The sequence below is a fragment of the Euwallacea fornicatus genome, chromosome 10, assembly GCF_040115645.1.
Source record: "Euwallacea fornicatus isolate EFF26 chromosome 10, ASM4011564v1, whole genome shotgun sequence".
Taxonomy (NCBI): Eukaryota; Metazoa; Arthropoda; class Insecta; order Coleoptera; family Curculionidae; genus Euwallacea; species Euwallacea fornicatus.
The window spans coordinates 197660-225362 of NC_089550.1; the positions used below are offsets into that span (position 1 = coordinate 197660).

The 27703-nt window shown below is 31.5% G+C and overlaps 4 protein-coding genes across 13 annotated transcripts; 1 reads left to right on the forward strand and 3 right to left on the reverse strand.

The window, feature by feature from the left end:
- Nucleotides 1-358: 358 nt before the first annotated feature.
- On the reverse strand, nucleotides 359-2450 carry Naa40 (N-alpha-acetyltransferase 40). Its single transcript, XM_066286576.1, has 5 exons — nucleotides 2275-2450; nucleotides 1946-2202; nucleotides 1414-1575; nucleotides 1200-1355; nucleotides 359-976 (listed from the first exon to the last, which is right to left on the reverse strand). The coding sequence occupies exons 1-5, from the start codon at nucleotides 2278-2280 to the stop codon at nucleotides 784-786; spliced, it is 774 nt and encodes a 257-aa protein (XP_066142673.1). The 5' UTR covers nucleotides 2281-2450; the 3' UTR covers nucleotides 359-783.
- A 457-nt stretch (nucleotides 2451-2907) lies between these two features.
- LOC136341723 (RISC-loading complex subunit tarbp2-like) lies at nucleotides 2908-6799 on the forward strand. Its single transcript, XM_066287000.1, has 5 exons — nucleotides 2908-3116; nucleotides 3214-3492; nucleotides 4701-4945; nucleotides 5258-5444; nucleotides 6023-6799. Exons 2-5 carry the CDS (start codon nucleotides 3235-3237, stop codon nucleotides 6260-6262), a joined length of 930 nt encoding a protein of 309 aa, XP_066143097.1. The 5' UTR covers nucleotides 2908-3116; nucleotides 3214-3234; the 3' UTR covers nucleotides 6263-6799.
- Nucleotides 6697-10995, reverse strand: Nadk2 (NAD kinase 2, mitochondrial). Of its 7 annotated transcripts, XM_066286994.1 has the most exons (8): nucleotides 10626-10765; nucleotides 9380-9397; nucleotides 8575-8839; nucleotides 8169-8379; nucleotides 7937-8113; nucleotides 7611-7878; nucleotides 6858-7123; nucleotides 6697-6799 (listed from the first exon to the last, which is right to left on the reverse strand). In XM_066286994.1, the coding sequence occupies exons 1-7, from the start codon at nucleotides 10690-10692 to the stop codon at nucleotides 6891-6893; spliced, it is 1239 nt and encodes a 412-aa protein (XP_066143091.1). In that variant the 5' UTR covers nucleotides 10693-10765; the 3' UTR covers nucleotides 6697-6799; nucleotides 6858-6890. The 7 variants fall into 7 exon arrangements, with proteins under 7 accessions (XP_066143091.1, XP_066143095.1, XP_066143090.1 ...); XM_066286998.1 differs by having other exon boundaries at nucleotides 6697-7123; nucleotides 9354-9397; nucleotides 10626-10995; XM_066286993.1 differs by having other exon boundaries at nucleotides 6697-7123.
- Nucleotides 10996-13264: 2269 nt separating this feature from the next.
- LOC136341724 (UPAR/Ly6 domain-containing protein qvr-like) lies at nucleotides 13265-25879 on the reverse strand. 4 transcript variants are annotated; one of them, XM_066287001.1, is made up of 5 exons: nucleotides 25634-25879; nucleotides 20256-20297; nucleotides 19266-19313; nucleotides 15929-16075; nucleotides 13265-15872 (listed from the first exon to the last, which is right to left on the reverse strand). In XM_066287001.1, the coding sequence occupies exons 1-5, from the start codon at nucleotides 25662-25664 to the stop codon at nucleotides 15655-15657; spliced, it is 486 nt and encodes a 161-aa protein (XP_066143098.1). In that variant the 5' UTR covers nucleotides 25665-25879; the 3' UTR covers nucleotides 13265-15654. The 4 variants fall into 4 exon arrangements, with proteins under 4 accessions (XP_066143098.1, XP_066143099.1, XP_066143100.1 ...); XM_066287002.1 differs by lacking the exon at nucleotides 20256-20297; XM_066287003.1 differs by lacking the exon at nucleotides 19266-19313.
- Between the last annotated feature and the right edge of the window lie 1824 nt (nucleotides 25880-27703).

Sequence of the window (27703 nt, forward strand, 5' to 3'; positions counted from 1 at the left end):
GAAAGGTTAAAATAGAGCCTAATGTGATTCTTAGGTTCTATCTATCCGAGCTTGACGTTAAAATTAGCATCACATTAATTAATCAGTAAGCAACTTATTTGCCATTACTTACCTATTAATGACCATACGTAGATAATAGTATATCATAAGCCAAGGTTGAAAAGTACATTGTTATGAGCTGGGAGTCGAGTTTAAATATCAAAACTCTAGGCGCTAGGGGATCTTAAAACGTGAGAATCATATGCATCCGCTTCACAGCAGCGATCTATATATGATTTTTTCACTTATGTTTAATAAGACGGCAACGGATTTTTTTAAATTAAGTATAAATTAAATTTGAAATATAAAAGACTACCTGTTATCAATTATAATATCAACGGTGATGTTTAATTTGATATTCGTTTGTATGGTAATCCAAACTAACTTGTTAAACAATCATTAAAAAAAGATGAGAAGACATACTTTACAGTGATTTAACATAATCAATAATGGTATCTTAAAGGTAATAGTGGGAAAAATATTCTATTCCTATTAGGTATTTAAAGTATTAAAAAAATGAACGCATACTCAAATTGAATATTTCATAAATATTGACTTCATTTACTTACGAATTCCTTAGATTTTCTTAAATATTTAAGTCGGCGAATCACTTATATTCTATAGAACATACACCAACAGTTTGCTATAATGAAAAATTTAAGACATGACACATTTGCGAATCAAACTATTTCCTCAGAAAACATATAAGGATAAGGGAACCAAATTTAACAAACATTAGCTTATTTAATGGTGGTGGCCAGGACAGCAGTGAGTATGTGCGTGATTATGACTATGACTGTTGTGAGAATGAACATGGTTTTTGTTAGTTGCACTGCTTGGCAATGTCGCAGCGAATCTCTTATTTACTTTACTCAAAATTTCATAGGGAAAACTTTCATCCTCGTCATCAACAGGGGATGATTCGTCCAATTCGTAGCTGTAATAAGAACACATTTAAATATATATATATATATGAATGTTCAACTTTCCTATTTCAATACTTATTTTTGAAAAATATTCAGATCTACTTTAAAAGGGAGAGAGGATGGTAATTTGTAACACTATGCAATTCCTACATATGAATATAAAGAAAGGTTATGACAAAACTAATTGAGAGAAAATATAAGTATTAATAACTGAAATTTGTAACACCTACTTACCCAATAGCCTTAAAAAATTTAGAGTTACTATTATTCTTCAAGACTGTCAATACAACTTTTTTCATGTTATTCTTCCAAGCCATAAGCTCTAATATTTGCATCATAAACTTCCCTAAGCCTTTCCTTTGAAGGTGGTTATCAAGCTGCAGTTCATAACTGAAAGTATTAAATCTCTTGTAATGAATTTTATGACAAATATACTTATTGTACTAACCAATAAAGCACCTCAATCCCCTCATCAACGTCAAAGCGAAAATGGGAATATCCTAAATAAGCACCATCATGTGCGCTTTTAGCAATTAAAAACTTAGCAGCTTCATCAAATAACTCATCCCGTTTCTTGTTCTCACTCCAGCCCCAAGAGCTCTGCTCATACCTAGTATTAATAAGTAAATGATATTGATTATAAAAATGTTTCATTTGTTTGGGGAAACTACACTACAGCTCCAATAATTCCACTCAACAAAAACTAGGGCAACTGAGATTATTAAACAATCCAAAGTAGCACACAAAAATAAATAAACAAATTTTGTATTACACAGTTATTACAATTAATGTTTTGTGTTTTTTAACCAATAGAAAATGGGTAAGTACCTTATAAAGTATAATAAATATTGGTCTGCAGTGGCTCTTGATTATGAGGATCTATTTTATGTGCAAAGTAGGTGTTTTTTATGACTGGATAGTAATCAGGATATGTAAGTTAAATTTAGAAATCCTTGCAGGAAATTTAAAGTAAAACTTACTTAAGCTGCATATTCTTTTTCAACAAAGCAAATGCCCATTTTTTCTCCATTTCACTCAACCCTGTGCTCGTTCGGTAAATAAGATCTGCAACAACTCCATTTTTGTTAAATTTTTGGAACACTGGGAATTCAATTAATGGGTTTTCTATTTTATTGGCCTCAGCAACAACAGCCATAGCATCACGTATTCGTTGTTGTTCCTCTTTACGTAGCAATCTCTTTTCCTTGCTTTTTGCAGTGCTGGCGGCAGTTTTTCGCTGGAAATTAAAGCAGTTTATATAAAGAGAAGTGTGCATGTCGATTTTGTGTTGGAAATGAATAAAACTTACACCCATTGTAAAAGATTTATACTATGTATAAAGATAAATTTATAGAAATCGTTTCAATTTAGAATGTGAAGAAGTTCCTTATACGTTTTTATGGTAAATAAAACGTAATAAATTAAAATTAACATTCGTATGGAATTAAAAATGAAAACAAAAGCTTCCCGGTTTTGCAGACTGACAGTGACAGTTGCCAATAGATGATTTTGATGTTTGATATGAAGGATATTTCACTTAAAGTGCTTTCATATAGCAACGAATAACCCTGGATGGAATGGAAAATTTTACGTGGTAAAATATTTAGCACTTAAATTACCTTCACAACGGCTATACGTTCACATTCATTTGTGAACGTTTTTCAAAAACTTTTTATAGATCTACACATATATAACCCTATTGTGTACCTACATTATTGTTCTAATGGAACTTTATTCTCTTTCTGGAATACTTTTCGTAAATTTTGAAAATCAAATATTTCACTGCTGCAGCGATATTCATAGCTCAGCCAAAGATGATGCTATTAGGATAAAATCAGAAAAAAACATACCAATTTGAAATAACAAACACCTACCAATTGTCCTAGTTCCAGTAACAGATAATTCGGAACAGGTTAACAACAAATTGAACAATGGGTAACATGTCAGTTATCACTTTTGCTAATAGTTTATATATATGTAAGTGGGTTCCACCTCTCTTCTCTTCTTTTCTATGTTCGGTGACTCGTAGATTCATTTATTTATAATTTTGATAATTTATACATTTCCCTCAATTCTATCTGACCTATAATTTTTTCAATAATTTCACAACTTTTGTCAATATTAGCCACTACTTCAATTCTTTACAAAAAGGTAAGCAAGTAGCCTCTGTAGTCAATTTTTTATTTACTACTAAATTGTAACAAACATACAGTCTTTGGTACTATAGTGCAATGTGTTTTTTTTCAAGACTGAAATATAGAAGTACAATATGTTAAAGAGTCCAGTCTCAGTGTTACAAGAATATACAGTAAAGAAAAACCTACCATTTCCATATTACCATTACCAAGTATTGGAAGAAATTTCCAATATTCCCACATTTGAATGTAGTGTGGCTGTTGGCAATAATAAAGCTAGTGCAATTGGGTCTACCAAGAAAGAGGCCAAGCATAATGCTGCCTCCAAAGTTTTAGAGAATTTTAATATTACAATGAACTTTGACCCAAGCAATAAATCAAGCAATGTAGAGGTAAGATTAAAAAAATATATACTCAATAACACAAAAACTTGATATACTTCAAAGATAAGTACACAACAGTGAGGTATGCTATGACACCTGATAGTGCAAGATAATGTAACATAAGTCTTTAGATGCATTCCAAAATGGGAATAAACATGGCAAATAGTCCACAGCCCTATATACAGAGTAAAATGTTCCTTAATCTTCTCTAAAATCTACATATATCATTATCATCACATTGTCATCAAGAATTTGATTACTAAAAAATTCTGTTTCTTTTTGCTGACAATGTCAACAAATGCTTAAGTGATTATTCTACCCTCAAATACCAATCTTTTATCTAACAGTGTATTTTTTGGTCATTCAGTGCACAGTAATTGCTTTTTATTTGAACTTTGTGTTTTATTTTTTTCTGTTTTCCATTACCACAGAACATCTATAATATGCACCACCTATGGGGTGCAAATCAGCTTGCTCTTTTTTAAATGATATCTCTATTATTGTTCTTGAAAAAGTTTACAAGTTCATTGTCATTGTTTACATTGTTCATTGTCATTGTTCCCCTTTTGTATGCCTCTCTTTGACACAAGAATCTTTCTAATGATCTGAAAATTACTGAAATAATTCCTCTTTTGAAATAGAGGATTGGGGAAGGACTAAAAATTGTAAAAGCACTACTTTCCAATTTTTTTCTGCAAAATGTTTAAAAAAGCTGTGAGCTTAAAAGTGGAAACATACTTTGTTTAAAAAAAAAATTAATCATCATAACTGAGCACAGTTTTAAGATTAAGAAATAAGAATATGTTTTGTGATTCTTGGGTTGCAAATTTATATAGATATAGGTTGTCCCATTAAAATCTTTTAAGCTAAGTTTATGATGTCTAGTATTTTAACATAATTCTAACATCAGAAGTTTATTTTTTGCCAAGTTCTGAGGGAGCTAAGCATTTTTACTATTTACAGATAAAGTAAAGAAATAAATATTTTACCTTTAGTTTTCTACACTGTTCTTTTACATTATGTCCTTCCTACCCATAATTAACAGATGCTTTTGTTTTTTACAACTTATTTGATATTTTGTTGATAAACTTTTATTCTGACAGCATAGTGTAATATTAAAAAACAGTAGTGTTATTGAATTTGAAACAAATTATCTAATTTGATATTTGTTCCACAATAAACTCACTGGCTTCTACAGCTTTTCCATGCAATTTCAGACATCTAATATTTGCCTCCTACCAACAGTTACATCAAATATAAACATGAGCCCTAAAATCAACTTTATAGGGAAACTCAATGAATTTTGTGCAGGCAAATATCCCCACCCTACTTATTCAGATGGTCACAATATTCTGGGACCATACTTTATTATTGAATGTAGATTTCAAGAATACAAGACTGAAGGCCAGGGCCAAACAAAAAAAGAGGCCAAACAGGATGCTGCTAGGCAAATGATGCAGTTGTAAGTACTAGTGATGTTATAGAAAAAATGTAGGATGTTCTATTTCAAGATTTAAAATTAGGCTCTGGTTGCTCCACTGGAGCAAAAAAGTTAATAGGTGGATCCACATATTATTCTCACATGCTATGCTCTATCCTTCAACTGCATAATACTCTTCAATGCCACATTTTAATAAATTTCAGTTACCTAATTTCAATCCATTGAAAGGGGTGGGCTTACTTAACTTTTTTAGCATACATAAGTTCATGATATCCAATTTTACCTGGTAATTCAGGATTTGACAGATGAGTTTATTCCTGTGTGATATTTTAGAGTAAAAAATATGAGTTTATCCAACGTTGTCCTGCCAATTCAATCAATTCAATATGTAAATTTATCAAACTTTGAGGAAGTAGTTGACAAATATTCCCAAATGATGAGCAATATGGCTATATCAGATTCTGATAAAAATAATAATAATAATATTAGCAATGGCAATGGCATGTGCTCAGGCAAATCTGTAAGTATTTTCTATCTCCTAAAGGCAATATACAGGGTGACTGATTTTGAGTTATCCATTTTAACTTTGTTATTCAGTAAGATTTCTTTAGTCAATTAATTTAGATCTAAGTTTCGTAAATTGGATTTTAATAAAATGACGTCTTTAAGACTTAAAAAATTTTCCAAGTTTAGGTTATCAAGTGAATCCCACAAATAAATATCTGCATTCTTCAGAAAATTTGATAATTTTTCTAGTTATTTAATAAGATAATAAATATGTTATATTTGAATCAATTTTATTCAAGAAAATTTGACATTTTTTCCGTCTGTGGAATATGAGTACAGATTATGTTGGGAATTTTCCATATCATGTAGAAATAATTTAACCTATCGTCACCGAAGTCCTTTAAATTTTCAACACCCTGTATATGAATTATATTTTGTCTTAAGTCCAGCATTCAAAGGCCTATAAAGATACATTTCTAAGTTAAATACACAAAGAAAAAAAATCATTTAATGGCTTAGGACTTATTTGAATCTGGGTTTAAGAATTTCAATCCACCCTGACTTTTATTTTAATGGCGTAAATAATTTGAGAAATCAATTGTTTCGACCTGGGAAGAATTATTGGAATTAATCAAAAAGCAAGGCTGGCACCATCAACTTAATCATTTCCAATCCAACCCTTTAATGCTACGGTTGAAAATAAACTATTATACACTTATTGAGGTTGGCTGCACCCCAGACGAAATCTGTGGAAAATTTGCTACGACTGTCGGACAAATGATAGATGAAGGTATCGATTTTGGGTCCTCCATGAAAATAGGGAATTCCTGAATTAGTTTAGGTTTTGCCAAGTTTTTTTTGTTATAAAACGTACTGTTTGTCTTAAATTTTGAGATTTTTAAATATATATTTAATATACGTTCGTTTATTCAGAGTGTTGTCAGGAGTTTCAGTGGTGTGCCTACGAAGCTGGTGTGTTGGAATTTTACTCAAAAGTAGTAGTGCCTATTTACTAATTATTTCGAATAGAGCAACTAAAAATATAACTCTTTTGCCTCTTGATATTTTTTGTATTTTGTTTCGTTGTCAAGTTTAATATTCAAATCCGAATTCTTACACGTTTCTGAAAAAACTTAATATACGTTAAAAAAGAATACGAATAATGGTTAAAAATTAAAGGATATCTTCTTAAATTTGCGCTTAAATAATTTTATAATACATTTTTGGAACACTTGGTATCGTGCACCCAAAAAAAACCAATTAACTTCTGTTTATTCATTTATTCATGCGATAAAATAAAATTGTACTTAACATAAATGGAGTCGATTGTCAATAGCAACCACGGTAACAGTTGTTGTAATAGTTGGACTGAAAAATTAATTGCATAATAAAATTATGAAAAAACACTTTTCCAACAAATGCTTACAAAAAAGCAAAATTCATCACAACCCAATCTAATTCAGTCCCTAAAAACTACAGTTCTTAATGCATCTTCAGGTCTAATTTCTAAAAGTGCAGTGGTGCCGTCGTTAAATGAAAAAGATACACCTCCATCTATAACCAAAGAAGCGTCGAAACACTTGGATTTAACTTCTATTTTTTTGGCAAAGCCCCTTGGTTTAATGCCTTTTGGATCCGGCCAAACTGCTGCCGAGATTAGTTCTCTAATTGTGTATGCCATTCGTTTATCGTCTGAAAAACAAAAAAGGATTTTGTAGAACCTGTTATTATTGAGAAAACTTTAAACTTCCGATTAAAATTACTGCTTATTATATATATTGGAAAAAAAACATCTGCATTCCATGGTGACCTAAAATTTTTTTATAGGTTGTACTAATAGTATAGGGGAGAAGGTTCGTTTCTAAACTGACCCCCAACGACATCTAAGAGATGTCATTGCCGATCAAAATTTAAATTATTGCGTTTGAAGGTTATTTTGACACTGATAGTTTGGCCACTACCCGATATTTAGTGGCATGTTGCAATCTCAAAAAAAGTGAACGTGTCCTGGAACCGATTCCAAAATGATAGTTCGAAACCGACCGCTCTTGTTTTGCATCGTAACGCGTTAGAGTGTGTTTTAAAATCGCGAAATTATTAGAAATGGTTTTAAAAAATATTTAAGCATGTCTTTTTGTTAAAACTACAAGGAATACTTACGCTAAATAGTATAACTTACCTGGCCTGAATACTAAGTTCTTATTATAAATATCCGACAAAACTGTAGCTAAACTATCCTTGCCTTCAGTAGGCTCTATATCAATCAGTCTCAATAATTCAGCAACATTTTGCACCGGCAATCGGTTAATACTCAAGTGCCATGATGTCGAACCAGTACCTGTAGAAATGCACACTCCCGAACATTTCAAATTCGTATTTTCTGTAGACCCATTTAACCTCATTTGTAAATGTGAAACCCTTGCTGAAAATGTTTCACCCATAAAAACCTAAAAATAGTGAATACATTTTAGGTATTGGGAACCGGATAAGAACGAACAATATTACTTCATTTAAAGCTAAAATAGGTAATATATTAGGCGTCTGATCCTTTGCAATAAACTCAGTTTTTCTAGGGAAAAGATCAAATTCATTATCATGAAGATATTTGGGGACCAAGTCTTGATGGCTGCGTACAAGCACAGTTGTTCTAATCCTGCTTCTCATAAGCCACTCAAATTTGCCCTAAATATTACAGGACCTTGGTGTAAACTTCAATGTCAATTATATGGAACCTTACATAATTTAATCTTTCTATTGCATCTCTAATATTTGTAGAATATTTTTTTGGAAGGCATAGATAGCCTTCTGATCTATTTGGGTCAGAATTGAAACCTACTACTGGTTTTTGGTTGTTGTTTACCATGCTTGCTGCCAAAAGAAAAGTGCCGTCACCTCCAACTGGAAGAACAATATCTGAATTTTCAACATCTTCTATTGTGTATTGATACCTAAAAACAATTTTATCCCAATATTAATAATTGCACTAATATAGTATCAATAATATATATTATATTATATTAACAATTAATAGTAAACATATTAATCATTTTGTATTAACTTAAAGCAGGTACTATGACACAAAAATACATAGAGAAGCAATTAAAATTACTAACATATTATTCTAAGAAAACAGAAATACAAACCTATCAACAACTTTAAAAGCAACGCCCATATTCTTCAATGTGTTTACAACATTATCCTCAAACTTTTTATGTAAATCATGATATCTTATCAACTTTTCTACGTCAGTCCCTCTTCGTCGTAATTTGTCCAACATTTCTTTATCTGTCAAGTTTTTAAATTTCTTCTTTTCATACTCGAATCTAGAAAGTTTTGATACGACCAATACTTGATCAGCCTTAATTCCAGGTCGGGTGGATAGGGACCTAAGAGTGCCATTGAATATGCCTGAAAATTTCGTCGAATTGAAAAAACATCATTTCGTATATATTTGAAAATTTAGGCAGGACGGCGCCAACTTCAATGTTTTATCATAAACCATTGCCAAGATAGAGGCCTTCAAAGTGGGAGAAATATAAAATTTTAGGTAGTATTATGGAAAAAAATGTAGGAGATATGTATGAACATAGTTTGTAGCTCAATTTATCTCAAGAAAATTCTGCAACAATGGTTTTTCTTTGCTCTTCTTTTCATTCAGGTTTTATCAATTTCTGAATGTTTTGAAAAAATTTACTTGCCTGGTTTTTGCATCGAGTCCTTCAATTATAGTTTTATGGAAAATTATAAAACTTGTTAGTTACCAGACACAAAGGTCAGTGCTAGCAATAAGTGTAATTGCAAGTTTCAAGCAACAAGTGTAATTCATAGTATAACTTACTATAAATAGTTTATTAAATTAATTATGTTCTCTTAAATTCATGTGTATAGTGCTTGGTTATATAGAGATAGAAAAAAAGGTTACCTAAATATAAAACCATCGGGATTTACCTAACATTGCCCAAGCTTCTGAAAAATAAGAAAATAATTGGTTTTTAATAATACTTTCAAATTTTTAATAGTACCTGACACACTTGTTGGCTTATGCCATAGATCCATGGAGTAGAGATTACAGGCATTAGCAATGACAGGATTAATATCAATCAAATATGTCTTGCATAAAAACCAAAATGTGACTATATTGCACTACCGTTAAATATCTATTGCTAACTTGGAAAATAGGAGGCTTTGGTTAATAGGTAGAACATATTTATTAAATCTTTATATACTAGATATTACATTAATTATGAATATAGTATTGTTTTATATCTATGAATTAGGAGGTATTGAAATCAAATCTGATTTATATATATGATATAACTGATAAAAAAATTGTATATCAACTGTGATGAACCTCAAGCCAGATTTTGTCTTTGCAAGATATTCAATAGAAAAAGGGAACTCAATACTTCAAGGAAACAGAAAACAGAGTAAGTTTTGGCTGCATAGTTTCGAACTTGCCTGGGTGACCTGTTGAGTACTTTATATTGTTAAGTATTAATATCCAATGTGAACTGTTCATAAATGCAAAAAAATAAATACGTAAATAAGTACTGGTAAAGGGGATCACATGAACATCAGATGAAGCTGAAGCAGAGTGTACTAGAGTGGAGAAAATAAGAAAAGTATACTTAAAACGTATCTAATTTGATTTCGATAAACATTACACATTAATTTAGAGTCCTCTTTTAAAATCAATAATCAACTTTTTTGTGTGTGGTTGATAGCGTTTCCTAACAAACCAAAAAGATAGACTGTAATATGCAAGTTATAGAAAGGAAGGATGCAGAACAACCAGAAATTTAACATATGAAAAACTCTATTTAAAAAGAAGCGAAACATAAATCCACATGAGCCTAAAAATTTTGACTTTAATTAAACAATATAACTATAAACAAGAGTGAAGTTAGTGTAAGAATAATAAAGAAGAAGATACCATTTGAGCTTATGCTGTGCTTAGCCTTCTCTGAGCACGTTACCTCTCCCGAACTCGAAATTTTGCACGTAATAGATTAGTATGCGAGAGCAACTGAATCAACTAAACCGTAACTTAAAACGAATGTAAACTCAAATAATTAAACATATCACTGTGAAGTGTCAAAACAAATGCAAGGAAAGAAAACACAAAGGGCCGCGAAAATTGTCATGTTTGTTAAACTTTTTCCAAAACTTTCAATGATAATCGCCCTGCGCTTACCTGGAATTATATCCTTAAGCAACAATCTGTGGCTAAACATTAGTTTAGGCGAGTATGAGGTGCACATTCGCTTCCCAAGGCCCGATTTTCGCTTTTCACCACTTTTAGGTGGTTAGGTTAGTTCACTGTTTGATGCACTCTGAACTTATTTTCGGTTCAATCCAGTTTATTTTTTTATAAAAAATCGTTTGCTAAATCAAGAGGAATATTCCCTGTTTACCGATCGACCAGCACTATCAGTAGTTTTGTTTATCTTTTACAGTCTGAAATTACAATGACTTTTACCAGCCATCACTGCGAACAGCTGTATGGTTTTATAATGTAGCACATAACGGATATAACACAGGATACGTACCCGTTCTAGAACACGTACACCTAATAATATGAGAAAACACTTTAATAGCGCTTTATGTAAATATTTAGATTCTAATATTCTTAGATTTCAATTATCAGGAACAACTATGTTAACAGGTGGTAAAGGTACAAAGCCAGATAAAAAACGGGGATAAAAATTGTTTCTGAACTGAATTTATTCATTTGATAAAAGAATCATTAATAAACCTAAACAATAAATACGTTTTTTTTTTCATTTCTACTTGTACAATACGTTTTGACTAACACAAAATATCTAAGGTGTGTCTATAAAAAATTACCCTGGAACTATATTTGAGTAGGGGATAGTGAATTTAATATTAACATTGATTTTTAGGTGGGATATATGATGTAGTTTGTATGTAGGTATTTCCTTAGAGTCCTTGGAGACTAACCCACTTTTTCTTGGCTGCTAATGTAGTGGTAGATTATTTGGTATAAAGGTATATGTGAGTGCGCACATTCGCCAAATTGTTAATCGGCCGATAAATGCACGCACACAAATATGCAACTTGCTTCAGACTAAACTATTAGTTAACAAAAAGTTAGCTAGTTTTTAGAGACCCTTAGGCCAGTAGATTCAAATTATTCATACTGTTTACACAAAATGAGTTTGGATCGATCCTATCTATGTAAATTTCCGTTATTCTCTGAAATATTATACCTACTCATGACCTCATTTTCGTTTTGTCTTCGTCGGTCGAAACGCTATAGTTATTTTTTGGGTTCACGTATTTCGAAAATGAAGGGTTTTCGGAGATACCTTTACAAGATTTTTACTTTATTGTATCCCAACAAATATCTCTTTAAAGGGGCCCCATATCACTATGAAACACCATGTATGAGAGAACAATAAAAAATCGAACATCAGGAAATGAGAGATGCTTTTCTGTAATACGTATGTACATCACAAAGCAACTGAGAAACAAATAATTTAAAATGTTTTAAAAATTCATATATTTCTCAGGGTGACTATTTGGTTAAAAAAATATCGTTGTAATATGTAAATATGTACTAGCCGGGTAATAACTGCAATATGAAACGGACCAATATCAGGACACATTTTTATTGATAACTTTATTAGTTGTCGATGGGCGAATGAAGTTATAAGTTAGTTATTAAAATACCAACCAGGCTGATGGTAAACTCTATATAAGATGACATAGAAATAAGCTGCGTAATTTCTCAATTGACCAGAATGGCGTCTTATTTTTGGGCAAAGATAAGTTCAGTACAAGTTTAATATTGAAGAAAATTTTAAATAGCAAAGTTTTTTTTTTCTTATTTACTTTTGGTGTTTATAGAATTTACATTCAGAAAAAATAAATGAGCACTGGGAATTATAGAAATGACAGCTTTAGTTATTTTTATGGAACAATGTATATTATTACATAATTTGAGAAGTTTCGAAAAACTTGTTTCGATGATAATAAGACCATAATCATAAAAGGGGTAATTGCGCAATTTAGAATTAAAATTTGATTTTTTTTCTATGGGAAAGGGGCGCTGTGGGCGACATTACTGATTCACATGACAACTCAATGACAACTTGAACAACATTCATAACTACATACGTTATATAGGTGATAATTTAATCGATATAAGTTGTGCCTCTTTGCGTAAAGGATAAACGGGTAAAATAAGGAGTAATATTTACTCTAGTACTTTGTTCAGCGAGAGCCGATATTTGTTATTGTTCAAACACTTTTAATTCAACCGTGTTTATGAAATTATGTGTAGGACCTCGTCATAAACTATAACATCTATTCTGTCTATTAAAATTTTCAAAATTGCTTAACCTAAATCATAATCGATATTGGAAATATAAGAAATTTGTTAAACATTTTGATTATGACTAGGTTGCTTATTATATCATCATCGACTTGTAGCAAATTGTTAAATAAGCAAATTTTTCATAATAAAGGCATTAGAAGGTATTTTTAATTTAGTAATATTATTTGAAACATTGTCTTTTTTGACAATCATATTAATTAAGTGGTAGCTGAACTACTTAATTAAAGTTATATTAATACCGTTTTTTATTGGCGAATTTAGTGCTCAAGTAGTGTATTCCATATTATTTTATGAACGTTCTATAGACGGGCACGAGAATATATTATTTTGCCTGATAGAAACTGCTATAAAATGAGTTAAAATGGCATTAAAACAACCCGTAAATATAGAAAATAATTAAATAATGTTAAATTGAAATTATAAACACTGATAGAAGACGCACTGGAGTTTGGAAATTATATAACAAATAACAGTATTTTTAAACATTATATTATGTTAACATAAACAGCCAGTTTTATACATTTTGTATTAATACTACATAATATGTATGTACTTAAACATAAATTAATAAATATACTCAATAAAGTATTTGTAACAAGGTTTATTTAACTTAATTTTGAGTTAGCCCTGAAATGTTGCCAAACCAGCTTCAGTTTTGATGTGAATAGCTTAACATCAAAAAGGAAGTAGGTGACTGCAAAATTTCAGGAGTGCACATAATAAAAATATCGAAGAAAGGTCTCTTACTTCTGTGAGGGGACTTAACTTTAAGTTAACATTTTCATAAGAAGCGGGAAGCATTTCCTTTTCATTCCATAGGATTTTGCTTTATGATTAAAATTTTTTGTTTAAAAAATTTGCCTTAAAGCCGAAATCATTTGATACTCAAAACTACTTTGAGACAATTTTTTTGGGAGTTTATTGAATAAAAACTTAACTTTTCTGTTTAAACTCCCAAAAAGAGTCATGTCTTTATCAGAAATATCAGCGGAATAGAAAAATTTGAAGATTCGTCTAGATAGAAAAGCATGGCATGCTCACGATTCCACTATACTTACTGCAGATATTTTCTATTTTACAGTAATGTTTTCTAAAGTGCCTGAGAATGTTTCTAATTTCAGTTTTGTGTCATAGGTATACTCTAGGCTGTATCAAATAAATATGTGTATATCTGAATGTTTATTTCCTATTTGCTCTTATATGTAAAGTTACTATGAAGTGTGTGGTTGGCAATCGAATGAGGAAAATAGAAACATTCTTTATCTAGGTGCAAATCGTGCAGACATGCTCTAAAACTTCAAAAATTACGAAAGATGGAAAATGATTGAACATTTGTGGTCACAAAATATTTAACCATAATGAGAACAATTTATTTTCTCTTAGAAATGATTTTTTCCGTTTTAAATCTTCAAACATAAAATTTTCTTGGTCGTCGAAGACTTCTTATAGTTTCATTTTGTGACCAACATGATTTTTTATATGAGTGAAGAAAAACAATTATGTTACTTTACCTTTTCAATAGATTTTTTCTAAAAACCTTTGAAACTTTTAATAGCACCTTAAGGGTAAGGGGATTTTTACTTAATTCTAAGTCAATATTTTGGACCTACTCAGCACGGTTTTACTATCACAAGATTTGTGTGCTATTGACCGAGTTTTCAATGAAAAATACAAGTGTTTGTTATTTCTGGTAATATCATTGATAGTTCTATTGACACTATTTATTTAAGATTGAGTTGCCTAAAGGGTTTTGTTAGTTGGTTTAATAAAATAATGAGAAGTAGAACAATTCATAAATAGGTCCGTCAAAATATCATATGTAGGTTACGTTATTGCCAAGAAAAATTCTGAATTTCTCATAAAATCTGCTCTTAAGTAGTTCGATTACGAAAAATTATATTAAATATGAGTTTCTTGATATTCGTAGGTGGCTTATGGTTCTTATAAGTATTTATATTAAAATTCAGGTTAAAAACATGTTAGGCGAGAAAATTCTTTTTTTAATAACATTTTGTAAAAGTTATGTGCGCCACGGCCATTAATATGTTCACTATGTGGAATTAACATCGCTGTTAATTTATATAACGTCAGTTTAAAATTTCACTAAATGGCATGTTGTAGGGCAAAGTATTACGTGACTGATTTCTTCACATAAAGACGAATGTAATACGTATTGTGAGTTTTCCAGATTTTCAAAATGTCAATGTTGAGCAAAAACTTACTTAATCATCATTTTATAAAAACCTTTAGTTATAGTTAAGAAGAGAAAACAACAATGATATGAACTAATATTGTTTTTGGTTTCTAAGTGATATGCTACAAGGTCTATAAAGAATTGAAAACTGCACTCATTCTAAAGTCAATTTTATGATTGCTATAAAGAATAACTTTTCATTAGCTTCCCAATATTTGTCAACAGGATAAATTAAGTTGTATAACATATATTTAAGTTTCTAGGTCAAAACTGGGTCTTTGATTACGCAAACTGACTTTAGAATTTCTCAAATGATAAATCCGTAATGATTCGCAGCAATTCCTTAGCTATACAGTGACATTTTCTTGTCCCTATATTTTTCTGTAACATTTCATCGATCCACAACCTCTCTGGATTATCAAAAGGTAGTAAGTTCAAGTCTTTATATTGATTTTATTACCTGCCATACATCTCGAGGGTGTCTTCAGTTGACAATTATTGTTTAGCCATAAGATTGATTTTACTTTCAGTATCATTTGTTTTTGATAACTCCGCTCGAGTTTATTGTCTTTTATACTAAAAACCAAATCAATTCAATGGTCAACAAGGAGTCAGTGTTCTAGGGCAAACCAAGACTCAAGACTCAACAAGGGACAAAACTCATCTGGTCTAACTAATCATGCAGCAGAGCAGGCGCAGCACTACAGCGGTCACTACTGAGGCGAGTGTGTGGGAAAGGCCCCCTTGGGGCCCTGCCCGGTTGCACATGTCCTCCTCACAAAAGCACATGTGACCCGTCCCGCTACTTTCCATCATGCACACATGGTCCACCATGAAGAGGTTGATCTGTAGTTGGGAGGTGCAAGTTCGACGTACAACTTCATAAGCTGAAAGTTTCGATGGTGAAGAGTTCTTTGGATGGAAATTTCATAGCAGTACTTACGAGATTTGGCATTTCGGACCATTTTTACGCAGCAACCGTTGCAAGTCATGAGTGGCGGTTGATCTTTGGGCAAGGCTGTATAATTGAACGGGTCTTTACAACGCATATCTGACCAGCTGTCGCATTCATAACAATATATTTGTCGGGCTGGAAAATGACAACTTAGTTTGGGTTCTATCGATCGGGCTGTTAACATGGATCACGACATTCAAATTAGAGCACTGCCGTACTTAGGTTCGACGAAAAGAGTGGGTTAACTGCCATCTTATACTTGATGTTAAACTTAGGTGTAAAAAATATTTATAGATAGCAATGTTTATTAGCTTCTCTGCAGAAGCTGTCCTTAAAAGGAGATAATCTTATAAGTCCGCGAAGAATAAAAAAAAATCTAAGACCCCCTATTGGGCAAATGGAGCTGATATTTACGAAGGTAACATTTTCAATTTACGAGCCCAGAATCACTGAACACAGACCGTATAGATGATGTTTAGTTTTAAGAAATCATCAATTCACTATGAAGTACCTTCTGACATTGAGTCGACCATGAAGAACAGAATTTAGATGTTGGTAAAAGTAGTATTGATGGTAACAAAAGAATAGATTATGATTTTTTGTCAGTTTGAAAGAGGTGGACTATATATCAAGTTTAATGATTAGAATTTTAATACCCTGTATGTTTGTAAGGTAGTATTTGGAGACATTTGCTCCCGAAATGGAGTGTATTTATTTTCGGAACTCCTAGTATCTCATATTTTTTAAACTTTTAAAATTGGACACACAATCTAAAATTGTTTAAGCTGCATTGGAGTCACAATGTCATTGATATAACCGTTTGCCTGTCGAGAAATCTTAATCCTGTTCTGCATTCAGTTATAACACTGAACAAATCTTGTCTATTTTTAATCTAAAACGGATATTTTTATTTTACATGTACAAATGTTTTCATTTTAGCTTACACTTCCGTTCTGTATAAAAATATTATGTTATTCGTGGATTTAAAATTGTTTACAATAACTCGATTTATTAAAGCGCTTGCTTGTTATTATACATTTAATATTTATATTGCAGGCATCGAGTCCTATATCCAAACTAAATTATTTTATTAAAAAGAAATAAAAGGAATGAAAGAAATCTAGATGGTACAATTGTGAAAAATTTATGTAGTAAGTGATGGAACTTGGATGTCAATGTAAATATCAAGTTAAATTTTTTTTTGAACATCAACATTTTTAATATAATTTAGTTTGATTTATTGTTACAACGCATAGTTTAAATTAACAGAATTATATTAAGTTTGTGATCCATGAATCATGATCTTAATTTTCCATAGAATTTGAAAATATAATACAGAATAGATGTTTCCACAATAAAAAATGTATCAAAGTATTGTAATTGGGTTTAAAGGCAAACTGTAAACAAACATGAAAAGAGTTTAAGGTATTTTCAACTAAAAATAAAAGTCGACGGATCTCAGCGTTTTTTTTTAAATATATTTTTCCCAAAATACAATGACAGAATTTGAAATAATTTTTTGCATCTTTTTTAAATTCCCTATATATCTATGTTAATAATACCAACATGTCATTTTCACAATAAAATAAACACGATTGTAATTATTACAGCATCTCGAAATTTGTTTTATATGTTGCGTTTTATCGGATTTGACTAAGGCTTAATTAGTGGAAATTGATATTTTTAATTTAAAAAGTTTAAAATTGAAAAGCGAAAGTAGCATGGCATATTTCCTAAGTAACTCTGGCAATGGCTCTTAATTTCATGCAGTGCAAAACACGTAGTAATTTTCTTATTAGGAAAGTGTGCAACTCGATAATTTTTTATGACACCTTGGCCAGATTAAGGATGTTAGTTCAATTACTGCCATCGTCGATAAACTATTGATTTTTTAGAATTATTTCTAATAGTTAATTTATTAATTTTGTAAAAACGTTGAATAGAATGATACGAAATTACAAAGTGTTGTTTCATCATATCGATTTATTACAAATTCTGGAATGTGTGAACATTTGCTTTACTAATGAACCGACCTTTTTTTTAAGTGCATACTTTGTTAACAAACAACTAATCATATTCGGATAGTAAAAAATAAGTTATGTATTTAGAGAGGGGCACACCTAATTATTGCTCAGGTAGTCTTCAAAACTATCGACTCAGTCTATATTTGCAGAAGGAAATTTAACGAAGTCATAATTACGTTTGCATCATTTAAAAGTCGCAATAGATTCATTAATTATCGCACTGTTAATACATATAATCTGCCGAATTGAGATTAAAAATTTGAACAAATACGTCTTCTCACTCTAACTTACCAATAATAGAATTATTAGGTCAGTGGCATCGTCTGACGCAAAAACATTTTGTTGGATGATATTAGTTACTATATTCATAATCCTTAAATTATTTCAATTTTATAACGAATACGAATATTGTAAAATTAAAAAGAAAAAAATCAGGTTTTTACTTGTTTTTGTGAAGTATTCAATTTCAACTCCCGTTCTTCTATGCTGCATTGAGTTTGTTATGATTTTCTTGCTCTTAAATGTTATGTTTTTATCTTGTGCTTTCGAATAGAAAATCTGATCAAACATGTGATTTAGGAGTTGGTGCAATATGAAATGTTTATACTGGGATGCCTGATTTCTTTTGAAATATAGTTTGAATTCTGAATAACATAGCTACTGCTTGTCCATAAACATTTATGACGTTGAACCATAATATTTAATTTTGAGAGCGGACAAAATTTTTTTAAGTCCTATTTCAACTCGCAAATTCATGCAATACATCGAGCAAACGCGTGGTAAAGCTGCTTTACTGCACGCCAATAAGAAAAAGTATTGCCAGCAATAAAAGTGTATCCTCACAATCCTTCCGTTTCTGCAGACGGATTGTGAGGTGTCTTGACTATTGGGGTAAACCTAAATTTCCTGCTCCGTTACTTGTTTGATTTCTTCTTGTGTGTTTTCTACACGTCCCACGTAAGACCTCGTAAAACCATCGAATTTGAGACGCCACGTACTGTAAAAAAAATCTCGATTTTTGCAGAAGTATCGGTCAGTCTTATAAGAATAGTTACTTTGAGACCTGAAATTAATTAGATCTGCTAAAAAGGTTTTCTTATAAAATTTTAACGATGGCAGTAATTAAATCGGCATTTTATATTTATTTATTTTTAATTTTTCAGTAGTTCTCTTCTTACCTATTCGTCATGTTGCTTAATTCCCCTAGAAAAGTGCTATATACCAAAATGATCTACTTCACATCTACACAACAGAAGTACGATAAATCGTGAAATGTGTGAAATGCAAATTACTAAACTTACTCTGACATTCCGCTTTACAAACGGTAGTTATAGCTAGCAATATTATCACTGAAAAACAAAGCAAAAAATAAAATTAATGTGAAAGTAGGCGATTCGTTAAGATAGCAAATCAAATAAAAACGCTTTTCATCTTATGATGTTAATGAAATAATTATTAGAATACATTTGATTTGCCATTTAAATGAAAGGTGTCATATACAGGATGTTTTTACAATTTCTGCTAGTCAAGAAAGTCACGAAAACACCCTGTATAGCGCCCCACAGGAGAATTTGAACAAAAATTTACAACTTTCAATAAAAAAAATACCCAGTAATATTTTTTGTTACGGGAGTGAATGGTAGGTAAAATCACCCTGTATGAAGAGCAACCAAAAATAAACGTAAATATGTGATTTAAAGCGACTAGATATCTATTTGGTGGCTCACAAAACTTTTTTAAGAAAACGAGTAAGTAGCATTCTCTTCGGAAGAAAATTCATAGCAGAAAATAGTAGAAAACATGGACTTATTCATAGGATACTAATTGCTAATGGCCGGTTATTAATACTGTATTTCGTTCGGTCCAGGGCCTCTGAATGAAAAATACATATTAATACCCAACAAAAAACATTAACGAGGTATTCTTATATCGAAAATATCAACGGATTGTCAACAGACTGATTAAGATAAATTGAGAAATTACCTGATTAAACTTATTTATTTTTTCTTCGAAATAACAATTGAAATGTCTTTAAAAAAGTTTTGTTCTGTTTCTATATCTAAATTTCATCTAAAGGTATTTTAGACAACTTCAGTAATAGTAAACATTGTATGAAAATGTTGACATGAAAGGCTCAAAATATTGTCGAAATATTTGGGTAGCCTCATGTTTTCTTAAGTATAGAATAATATGTTAAAAAATCTAATTTCTATGGTAAACCACTACTGGAAAGTTTGATGGGCTTCTAGCAAAAAAATTGCAAAAAACGTGTTAGTTACTGCTTTACTCACGCGCACATTCCCATTGACTTTTTCCAAATTGTACAAAATATACTGTAATAAAATAGGGTTGGGGTTTGAGTTTAGGACTAAAAAACGAATTGTTGTTTATAAACATTCAAGTGTATTTCTGTTTTGGGTATTAAAATGTTTTCAATTCTAGAGCAGGCTACATGTGACTATTACACAGTGTGGTAATTGTAACTGGAATAAATTCGACATCTACAAGACATTTGATTTCTAGCAAAATGGCTTAAACATATCCACTTTTATTTTACCCGATACACTTTTTGGTAGTATTTTGATGCTACAAATATCAACCCCTTAATTATGGCGAGAGTTACCCTTAAAAGTTTGTATAGAAAGCGGGTTCAAGTGATAGATAATTTTAAAGATCTTTTCAACCTGACTTTACCTGACATTTTACTAAAATATTAAAAATAAATTGTTTCACACTTAAATATTGTTTATTTACTTGTAATTTTTTTTACGACATATTTCTGAAATACCACAATAATCTGAGTATTCCTTCAATACAAAATTTTGTTCATTTCGTTTAATGCAAAAAAGAAGTACTTCACGTAAATTATAAAATTGCGAATATTGTCTTACTTAACTGAATTTTATAAAATCGAAATTTTAATGATGATTGAATATAACGACATAGTCCTAACGCAAAATGAAGTTGTTCAATTATTTCGACGAAAGTATCCCGATTGCCACCCATTAATCAAGGAACCATACGCAAAATAGAAAACAAATTTAGAGATCAAGGTCATGTGAGAAATACCCCAAGGAACAGACCGCAAAAAAATTGATGACGATGCAAAAATTAAGGCAAACTTGGTATTAGAACAAAAACTCGATGACACTAATCCGGTAGATAGCTCGTAAAAATTTAATTAGTAATACATGCGCTTTGAAAATATTGAAAAATGCAAATTTTGGGCTTATACAATGCAAATACATACATCAAGCATTGCTTGAGGACGAATTGAGGTCGACGAACTGAATTTTGCGAAAGGATTATGAATGCTGTTCAGCAATTAGAAACATCTATGGAATGGATTTTGTTTACTGATGAGCCAAATTTTACATTGAATGAACACGTCAATAAACAAAATTATCGATATCGGTCTGCGGTGATTCTAATTATATGAGAGAATGCCACACGCAGTATCCCACAAAACCAATGTTTGAGCGGATCTCATAGAGAACCGAATATTACGACCAATATTCTTCCATGAAAATTTAAACGGTCAACAATATTTAGAATTTCCCGAAGGCGAACTAGCTCTCACATTATCGAATTTGTTTCCTAGTGAAGTAAATCCAGACATACCGAACAAACGGATTTGGTCACGACACCATAGAGCACCACCACATTTTACTCGCAATGTTCTTTTATACCTAGATGAAACTTTTCCGAATCGATGAATAAGAAGAGGCTCAATAGAATGGCCTCCGAGATCTTCTGATCTCACTCCTCCCGATTTATTTTCATGAGGATACCTGAAATCGAGGGTTTACAATACGAAATTACATAAAATAGGCGAACTCAAGGAAAGTATAAGACAAGATATTGATCACATCACTCCAAATACTTTGGAAAATGTGAGAGTTGAGTTTTATCAACGTGTAGGGCTGTGTCAAGAAGTTAACGGTAAACATTTGGAACAGTTGCTAAGTTAAAGGAAATAATAATTTGACTTTAAAAAATGTTTGTTTAATTTTAGTATGTATTATTTTGCTGTATGATGAAAAGTAAATGTCAGATAAAATCAGGTTGAAAAGATCTCTAAAATTATGTGTCTCTTGAACCTTGTTTCCGTTAAAATTTTTAAGGGTAACCTTCGCCGTAGCTACGGGGTTGACATTTGTAGCATCAGACTGCTACTGAAAAGTGCATCGGATAAAATGAAAATTGACGTGTTTAAGCAATTTTGCTAAAAATCAAATGCCATGTAGATATCGAGTTTATTCCAGTTAAAATGATCACATTGTATGTATATTCGTAGATTATAAAGTTTGCACATTTGTGAATTACATTACAACTGAACAAATCTGTCTTATATAAATTTTGTGTAATTACGAAAGGGTATTTGTTTTGATGACTGTGTATCACGTATGCCCAGAAGTTAGAGTGAGGAAGTGATTGGGAAATACAAATTGGATTTATTTTACCAAAAATATTTAATAGCAAATTGTGTAATTTACATGGTTATGTAGAAAAAAAGCAAATTGAGTCTAAACGTTAACTTTTTGTTTGTTTTGGTTCTGTTGCTTCAATAACGTTGAATGAACAATTTTTATTATTTTGAGCTTTAAAAACCTTTTCGTATGGAGGCAAGAAGGTGTAACATTTATCATTTTCACACCTACACATAAATTCTTGTATGTATAATAGATAATGCGCTTCCAACATTGATAACATGCCTTTTCAGACCAGAAACGTTTCTAAAAAGTTAAAACTTTGTGGATGCTTCGTAGACGATCTGCTTGTAAATGCGTTGCATTGCAAAACTAGTTTAATCAAAAATTAGCAAATTTTCGTTAGGGAAGTTCTATTTAACTAATGTCCGGGACAACAGCAATATTATCGAGTTTATCAACCCTCCAAGAAATACGAAATCTTTCTTATTTAAAATGAGATACTTACGTAGGATATTATGTTTTTTTGATTATGTCGGTGATTAAGTTTTTTCTTTGAAGCAATTCTCTTTAATCTATTTCCAATGATTCCTGAAATATTGGCGCATGTGTTTTTTTTTTATTTTTTATAGTTTAACTTGAAATTCGTTAACTTGACAACATAACCGTTGTTATTATTGAATCGGCTATTGCATGAAGCCCCCATAGAAATAGGTGTTTGCCCACATACACATGCACAACACGAAACTTTAATTCGATGAATAAATTATTTGAAGTCTATGTCAAAAATTAGCGTTGCATTGATAAAAAAACATTTTTAAATAATTCAATTTTCATTAACAACTGTTGTTCATTAACATTACGAATAAATTTGGGTTCGGTCATACATAAGACAAAAATGAACATGAAGTAGGTAAACGTTACAAAGTGCTTATTTCGAAGCCAATCTACTTTGCGGAATTTCCATTGATTGTAATAAACGATAGGGCACAAAGGAAATTGAGAATGAGACAAACAAAATCAACTGTTTCAATGGCTTGTATCCATACCGACCTTGAACTTCATTTAAAGTACAATTACAATCAATGGAACGATCGCAAAGGATATTTGCTTGCACATTTTCAGTTTGCAATTTCATTCTGTCATATTCATTGTTGCACCTACTTGTGCTTAAAAGCTAAAAATTCCAAAGTTAAACAAGAAGCACATATTTCATCGTTCAGATTCTCAAGTCATTTGTGAATGGCAACAAATGGGCTGACGTTTGGTAGAGACATAAATATTGCAGAGTAACGATTTTTAATAATGTATCTTACACATCGGTCATTCCTACCTAATCTCTTTCTCTTTTCTGTTTATTTATAATGTGTATATTTTCCCTTCAATGTTGAAAAAAAATTAGAATTCCTTCTTGTAATAACAATATCATTTTTGTTGGCAAATGCTGTACTACCCAGATACTATGAAGGCTTTCAAGGATATATGAGCCACCCCAATTTCACAGTTCCACATTTTATGATTGGTCGATCAGTCAGGTCACAAATTCGCAATTTCGGCAAAAAAATGCGTTTATACTTAGAAAACTTAAGGAATTGCTTGTTTCCATAAGAACAACGTTAAATTTTCTACGGTTTACGTTACCAAGTTTACGATAATCTAAAAATCTTCTTGTCCTTTCAAGATTCGTATTTGACAACATTCAAAATTTCGAATTAATTTAGAAGTGTTTTCTTGTTTTCAAAATGTGGACAAAAACGAAATTACTGGATACACCAATTATGATTAAAAATCGTAAATCTGCGATTCTTCCACATTTTAGAAAATATTTTTAGTTAAACTATGACAGTTCAGACACCTGTATAGGTCGGTTCCCCAAATTCATTATTTTCTTAGTGCTACACACCTGTTTCGAACTGTAGGTACTTATGTCAAATTTTTTCATTAGAAATTACATACGTCGAAAATGTGGTTCGAAACCTCAGAACCAAACCACGAATGCCGTTGGAGCAGCTCTACATTGGAACGAGGTCAAAATTACGGATTTGTGTCGCAATTTTCAATATTTAAGGAAAGAAATTTTTGTCGATTTTGATGCCATTCGTATACGGAAATGGCTGATACGAATTTCAATAAGTCAGAACTAGGCTACTTCAGGAGTTGTATTTGCTACTACAATTCTACGATTGTTTGGTGGCCTCAGTAAACTTTTGGTACTCACAAAGTACGAATTGTTTTGACGTTTTCTAGCTATACATGAATAAAATATTAAGCGTTTTGTTTGTGGTTATTAGTTACTCTGATATTTTAGAAGTGTTATTTAAAGTAAAATGTTTAGTTTGGTTTCTGGCTTCTATATATACAGCATTTAGCGAATCTCAAATAAACCGTCCTAACCTGACTACTCGCTATTCAGGACCAAGAGAATACCACATGTTTGCAACCAACTTTATATTAAGAAGAATATTTCCTGTCATTTCTGTTACGCGACCAGCAGTATGACACTAGGTTGTTTCTGTATCTTTTTTTGCTGTAATGATTTATGGTGAAGGATGTACCAAAATTATATACGAAAGACATCTGGTGTAATATCTATTTTTCAATTGCCATATGCCAAGCTTTCCTCAGAAAAAATATAAATTTACCTTATAAAATCAGGGTTGCAATGAACTGATGTTAAGAGTTTAGTTTCTCTGTCCTAAAAGCGAATAATCTACTGAAACAGTATTTTCACTTCAATGCAAAATTCGTTTTGAAACGATGTATGTTTTCAAAGTATCTGTGTTTTAATGCACTTTCCAACATCAACTACAATACGAATTTGTATTGTTTGACTATTACATAATAATGCCGGCCTTTATTGTTCAAGTACCAAATAGGTGTCGAGTGAAGTTTTAGGTTCGTTTTTTCGCCTGGTTTATGTGGGTTTTTTGTTTTGTTTCAATCTAAGACCGCGTGAACAACAGTAGCTCATAAGGTCCAATGGGCGTTTTTTTATTAATAGATATTTAGAAGGCATTAATGAATGTTTGGAAATGTTTTGCAATCGCTCAATTTTCTGTTTGTAAGTGGGATAAATTTGATCCAATGTAAATTCCTACAATATGGATGTAATATTATTATAACTTAATATTATTTTCCAACCTGACTCCAACTTCTGTTTTTGTGTAAAATTGTAATTTTAGTGTAAATTTTTGTCCATCTACTTTATTCAATGCAAGCATAACACTATAAACTCTTACCTAATACGGCAAACAGTTCCCTATACATCATGGTGACACAGTTTACGGACAATCACAGGCATTGAATTCTAGGTATGTACTTTAGACAAGTATCAAATTATTTCGAGTCGTTTGACTATATCACACGAGCAGTGCATTTTTTTGTTGATTATTGAAGGTAATTTTTGGCGATATTTAGGAAAATTCGAGAAGATGTTCGGTGCATTTTCACGGGGTTGGAATTGGAAATGGGTCTGTATTGATTTTCTTTTGCCAGACACGAGCACTGCAGTAGCCTTTTGGGGGTTATCGTCGTGTTACGCCAGTCATCTAACGATAACGATATTTCGGCCACGCAAACTCATTTTTTGTATTTTATGACGTTTACACGAAATAGTTTAGTTGAAATAATGTTATAACTTATTAGAGAATTTATCATTTATTTTCCTGCCTAAGAAGCTAAGACGTTTATTAAAAAACAAAAAAAAAACAATCGAGGGTTGAGAAAAAAAAAGTCGTAACGTTGCTAATTTGTTCTTTTTTGCCAGTTGTCAACAATAGTAGAACCGAATGTCGATTAAACAAATTTTGGGACATTTTAGGTGTTTTTAATAAATTTTCTTGTGCGTGCAATTTGGAAAGGTTTTTTTCGAAATTTTGTAACTCAGAACACTTACACTAAAATTCAGTCCCTTGATTATCGATTCACGACGCCAAAATTATGCTAGATGAGAAACCTAAAATGGTTTTTTATCATTTTTTTTAGAAAACATGATACCATGGTCCTGGATATTTACTCTTGATGAAAAAGTAATGGGACGTATAGTGAATGAAGTGCACCTTCCATCCAGCTGTTAACAGTCTTTATAAAAAAAATATTATTCAAAGCAGCATCTGAAACAATAATTACAACCATCAGTCAATTTTCTGTAATAGTTTCTCTTAAAATGTACTTTCAAGAGAATTTGTCGCAATCAAGTTACAGCTACCACGCACAACATAAAACAAACATAACAACTTCTCATATCGTCCATGCGTCTCATTATTATGTTCCCATATGTCTCATTTTGACCATTTTTCTCTTGTGTAACGGCTGACCGGTGGCCTATAGATAAGACAGCGCTCGTCGAGTGGTACCAATTGTTTCTACCATAGAAAGTGACGGCCAGCAGGTGATATTTGTTTCACTATTGTGCGCGAGCGGCTTCACTTTTAATACAGCAACAGTCCTGGTAAATTGTGAAAAGCCACTTTATTCTTCGGTGGAGGTGTTGGGTATGATTTAATTTAGTGCAGGGTAGGCCCCCTTAGTTTTGATAATAAATTTAGTTTTCGTTTCACATTCAACCTTGAATGGTTATTAGTATTAGTTCTATCCACAAAGAACTATGGTATCCATCCGAAATGGTTTTTTATCTGTCGCTTACATTCGACATTAAGACACAAACATAGAAGAATACGTCGATTTGAATAAAACAGCTCTAATTTAAATTTGGCTATGTTGTAAAGGATGAATGATTTATTCCCCAAGTTAGTTACATGTTAGATAACCAGTTTCATTTATTAACAGCACGATTAAAGATTATTTCAGGGCTTTCCTAGTTTGTGCTTTCCAACACCTTGATTTTTTTTGTGTTGTTGTTTTTTTCTTCTGATCTGTTCTTGTTCACTGACTTATGCTGGACCAACAGCGAGTCGTATTAAAGTCGATCCACCTAAATCCAGGTTGATATGATAGGCTCCCTGGGTGCTTCACTGTGATCGATTAGGAGTACTGTCTCTTTCAGTCAATGTAGATGTGATAGAAAAAGGCTCCTACAAGACTTTTAGATCCTAACACGGCATTTATATAGAATGAATCGAACCATCAGGCAACCTAGAAAGGGCTCCCATCACAAACTGTGGGACTCTTTCAAGGCAAAATACGGTCTTCTGGTGATGAAGTTACTTGGTATGCTCTTAAAAACGTAGCAGCGGAGAGGAACTCCGCCTCTCAGACCTTTGCGACTCCAAAACCCAAGAACATTGTCCATATATAGTAATATATCGTTAGTAAAGCAGGTGAATTTGTTCGAAAATCTTATTTATCAT

Excerpts from the sequence above, each read along its gene's own strand:
- Nadk2 (XM_066286994.1), bottom strand. The coding sequence starts at position 10,692 with ATGTGCACCTCATACTCGCCTAAACTAATGTTTAGCCACAGATTGTTG. Across the intron at positions 8,114-8,168 it reads CAATAGAAAGATTAAATTAT|GGCAAATTTGAGTGGCTTAT; the intron begins GTAAGGTTCCAT and ends TGTAATATTTAG. Across the intron at positions 7,124-7,610 it reads GAACTTAGTATTCAGGCCAG|ACGATAAACGAATGGCATAC; the intron begins GTAAGTTATACT and ends TTTGTTTTTCAG.
- LOC136341724 (XM_066287001.1), bottom strand. The coding sequence starts at position 25,664 with ATGATGTATAGGGAACTGTTTGCCGTATTAG. Across the intron at positions 20,298-25,633 it reads GGAACTGTTTGCCGTATTAG|TATATTTTGTACAATTTGGA; the intron begins GTAAGAGTTTAT and ends ATTTTATTACAG. Across the intron at positions 15,873-15,928 it reads GGTCCGAAATGCCAAATCTC|CTTATGAAGTTGTACGTCGA; the intron begins GTAAGTACTGCT and ends CGAAACTTTCAG.
- Naa40 (XM_066286576.1), bottom strand. Across the intron at positions 1,576-1,945 it reads AAAAAGAATATGCAGCTTAA|GTATGAGCAGAGCTCTTGGG; the intron begins GTAAGTTTTACT and ends TATTAATACTAG. Across the intron at positions 977-1,199 it reads AAATTTTTTAAGGCTATTGG|CTACGAATTGGACGAATCAT; the intron begins GTAAGTAGGTGT and ends TTCTTATTACAG.
- LOC136341723 (XM_066287000.1), top strand. The coding sequence starts at position 3,235 with ATGTTAAAGAGTCCAGTCTCAGTGTTACAAGAATATACAGTAAAGAAA. Across the intron at positions 4,946-5,257 it reads GCTAGGCAAATGATGCAGTT|AGTAAAAAATATGAGTTTAT; the intron begins GTAAGTACTAGT and ends GTGATATTTTAG. Across the intron at positions 5,445-6,022 it reads GCATGTGCTCAGGCAAATCT|AAATCAATTGTTTCGACCTG; the intron begins GTAAGTATTTTC and ends AAATAATTTGAG.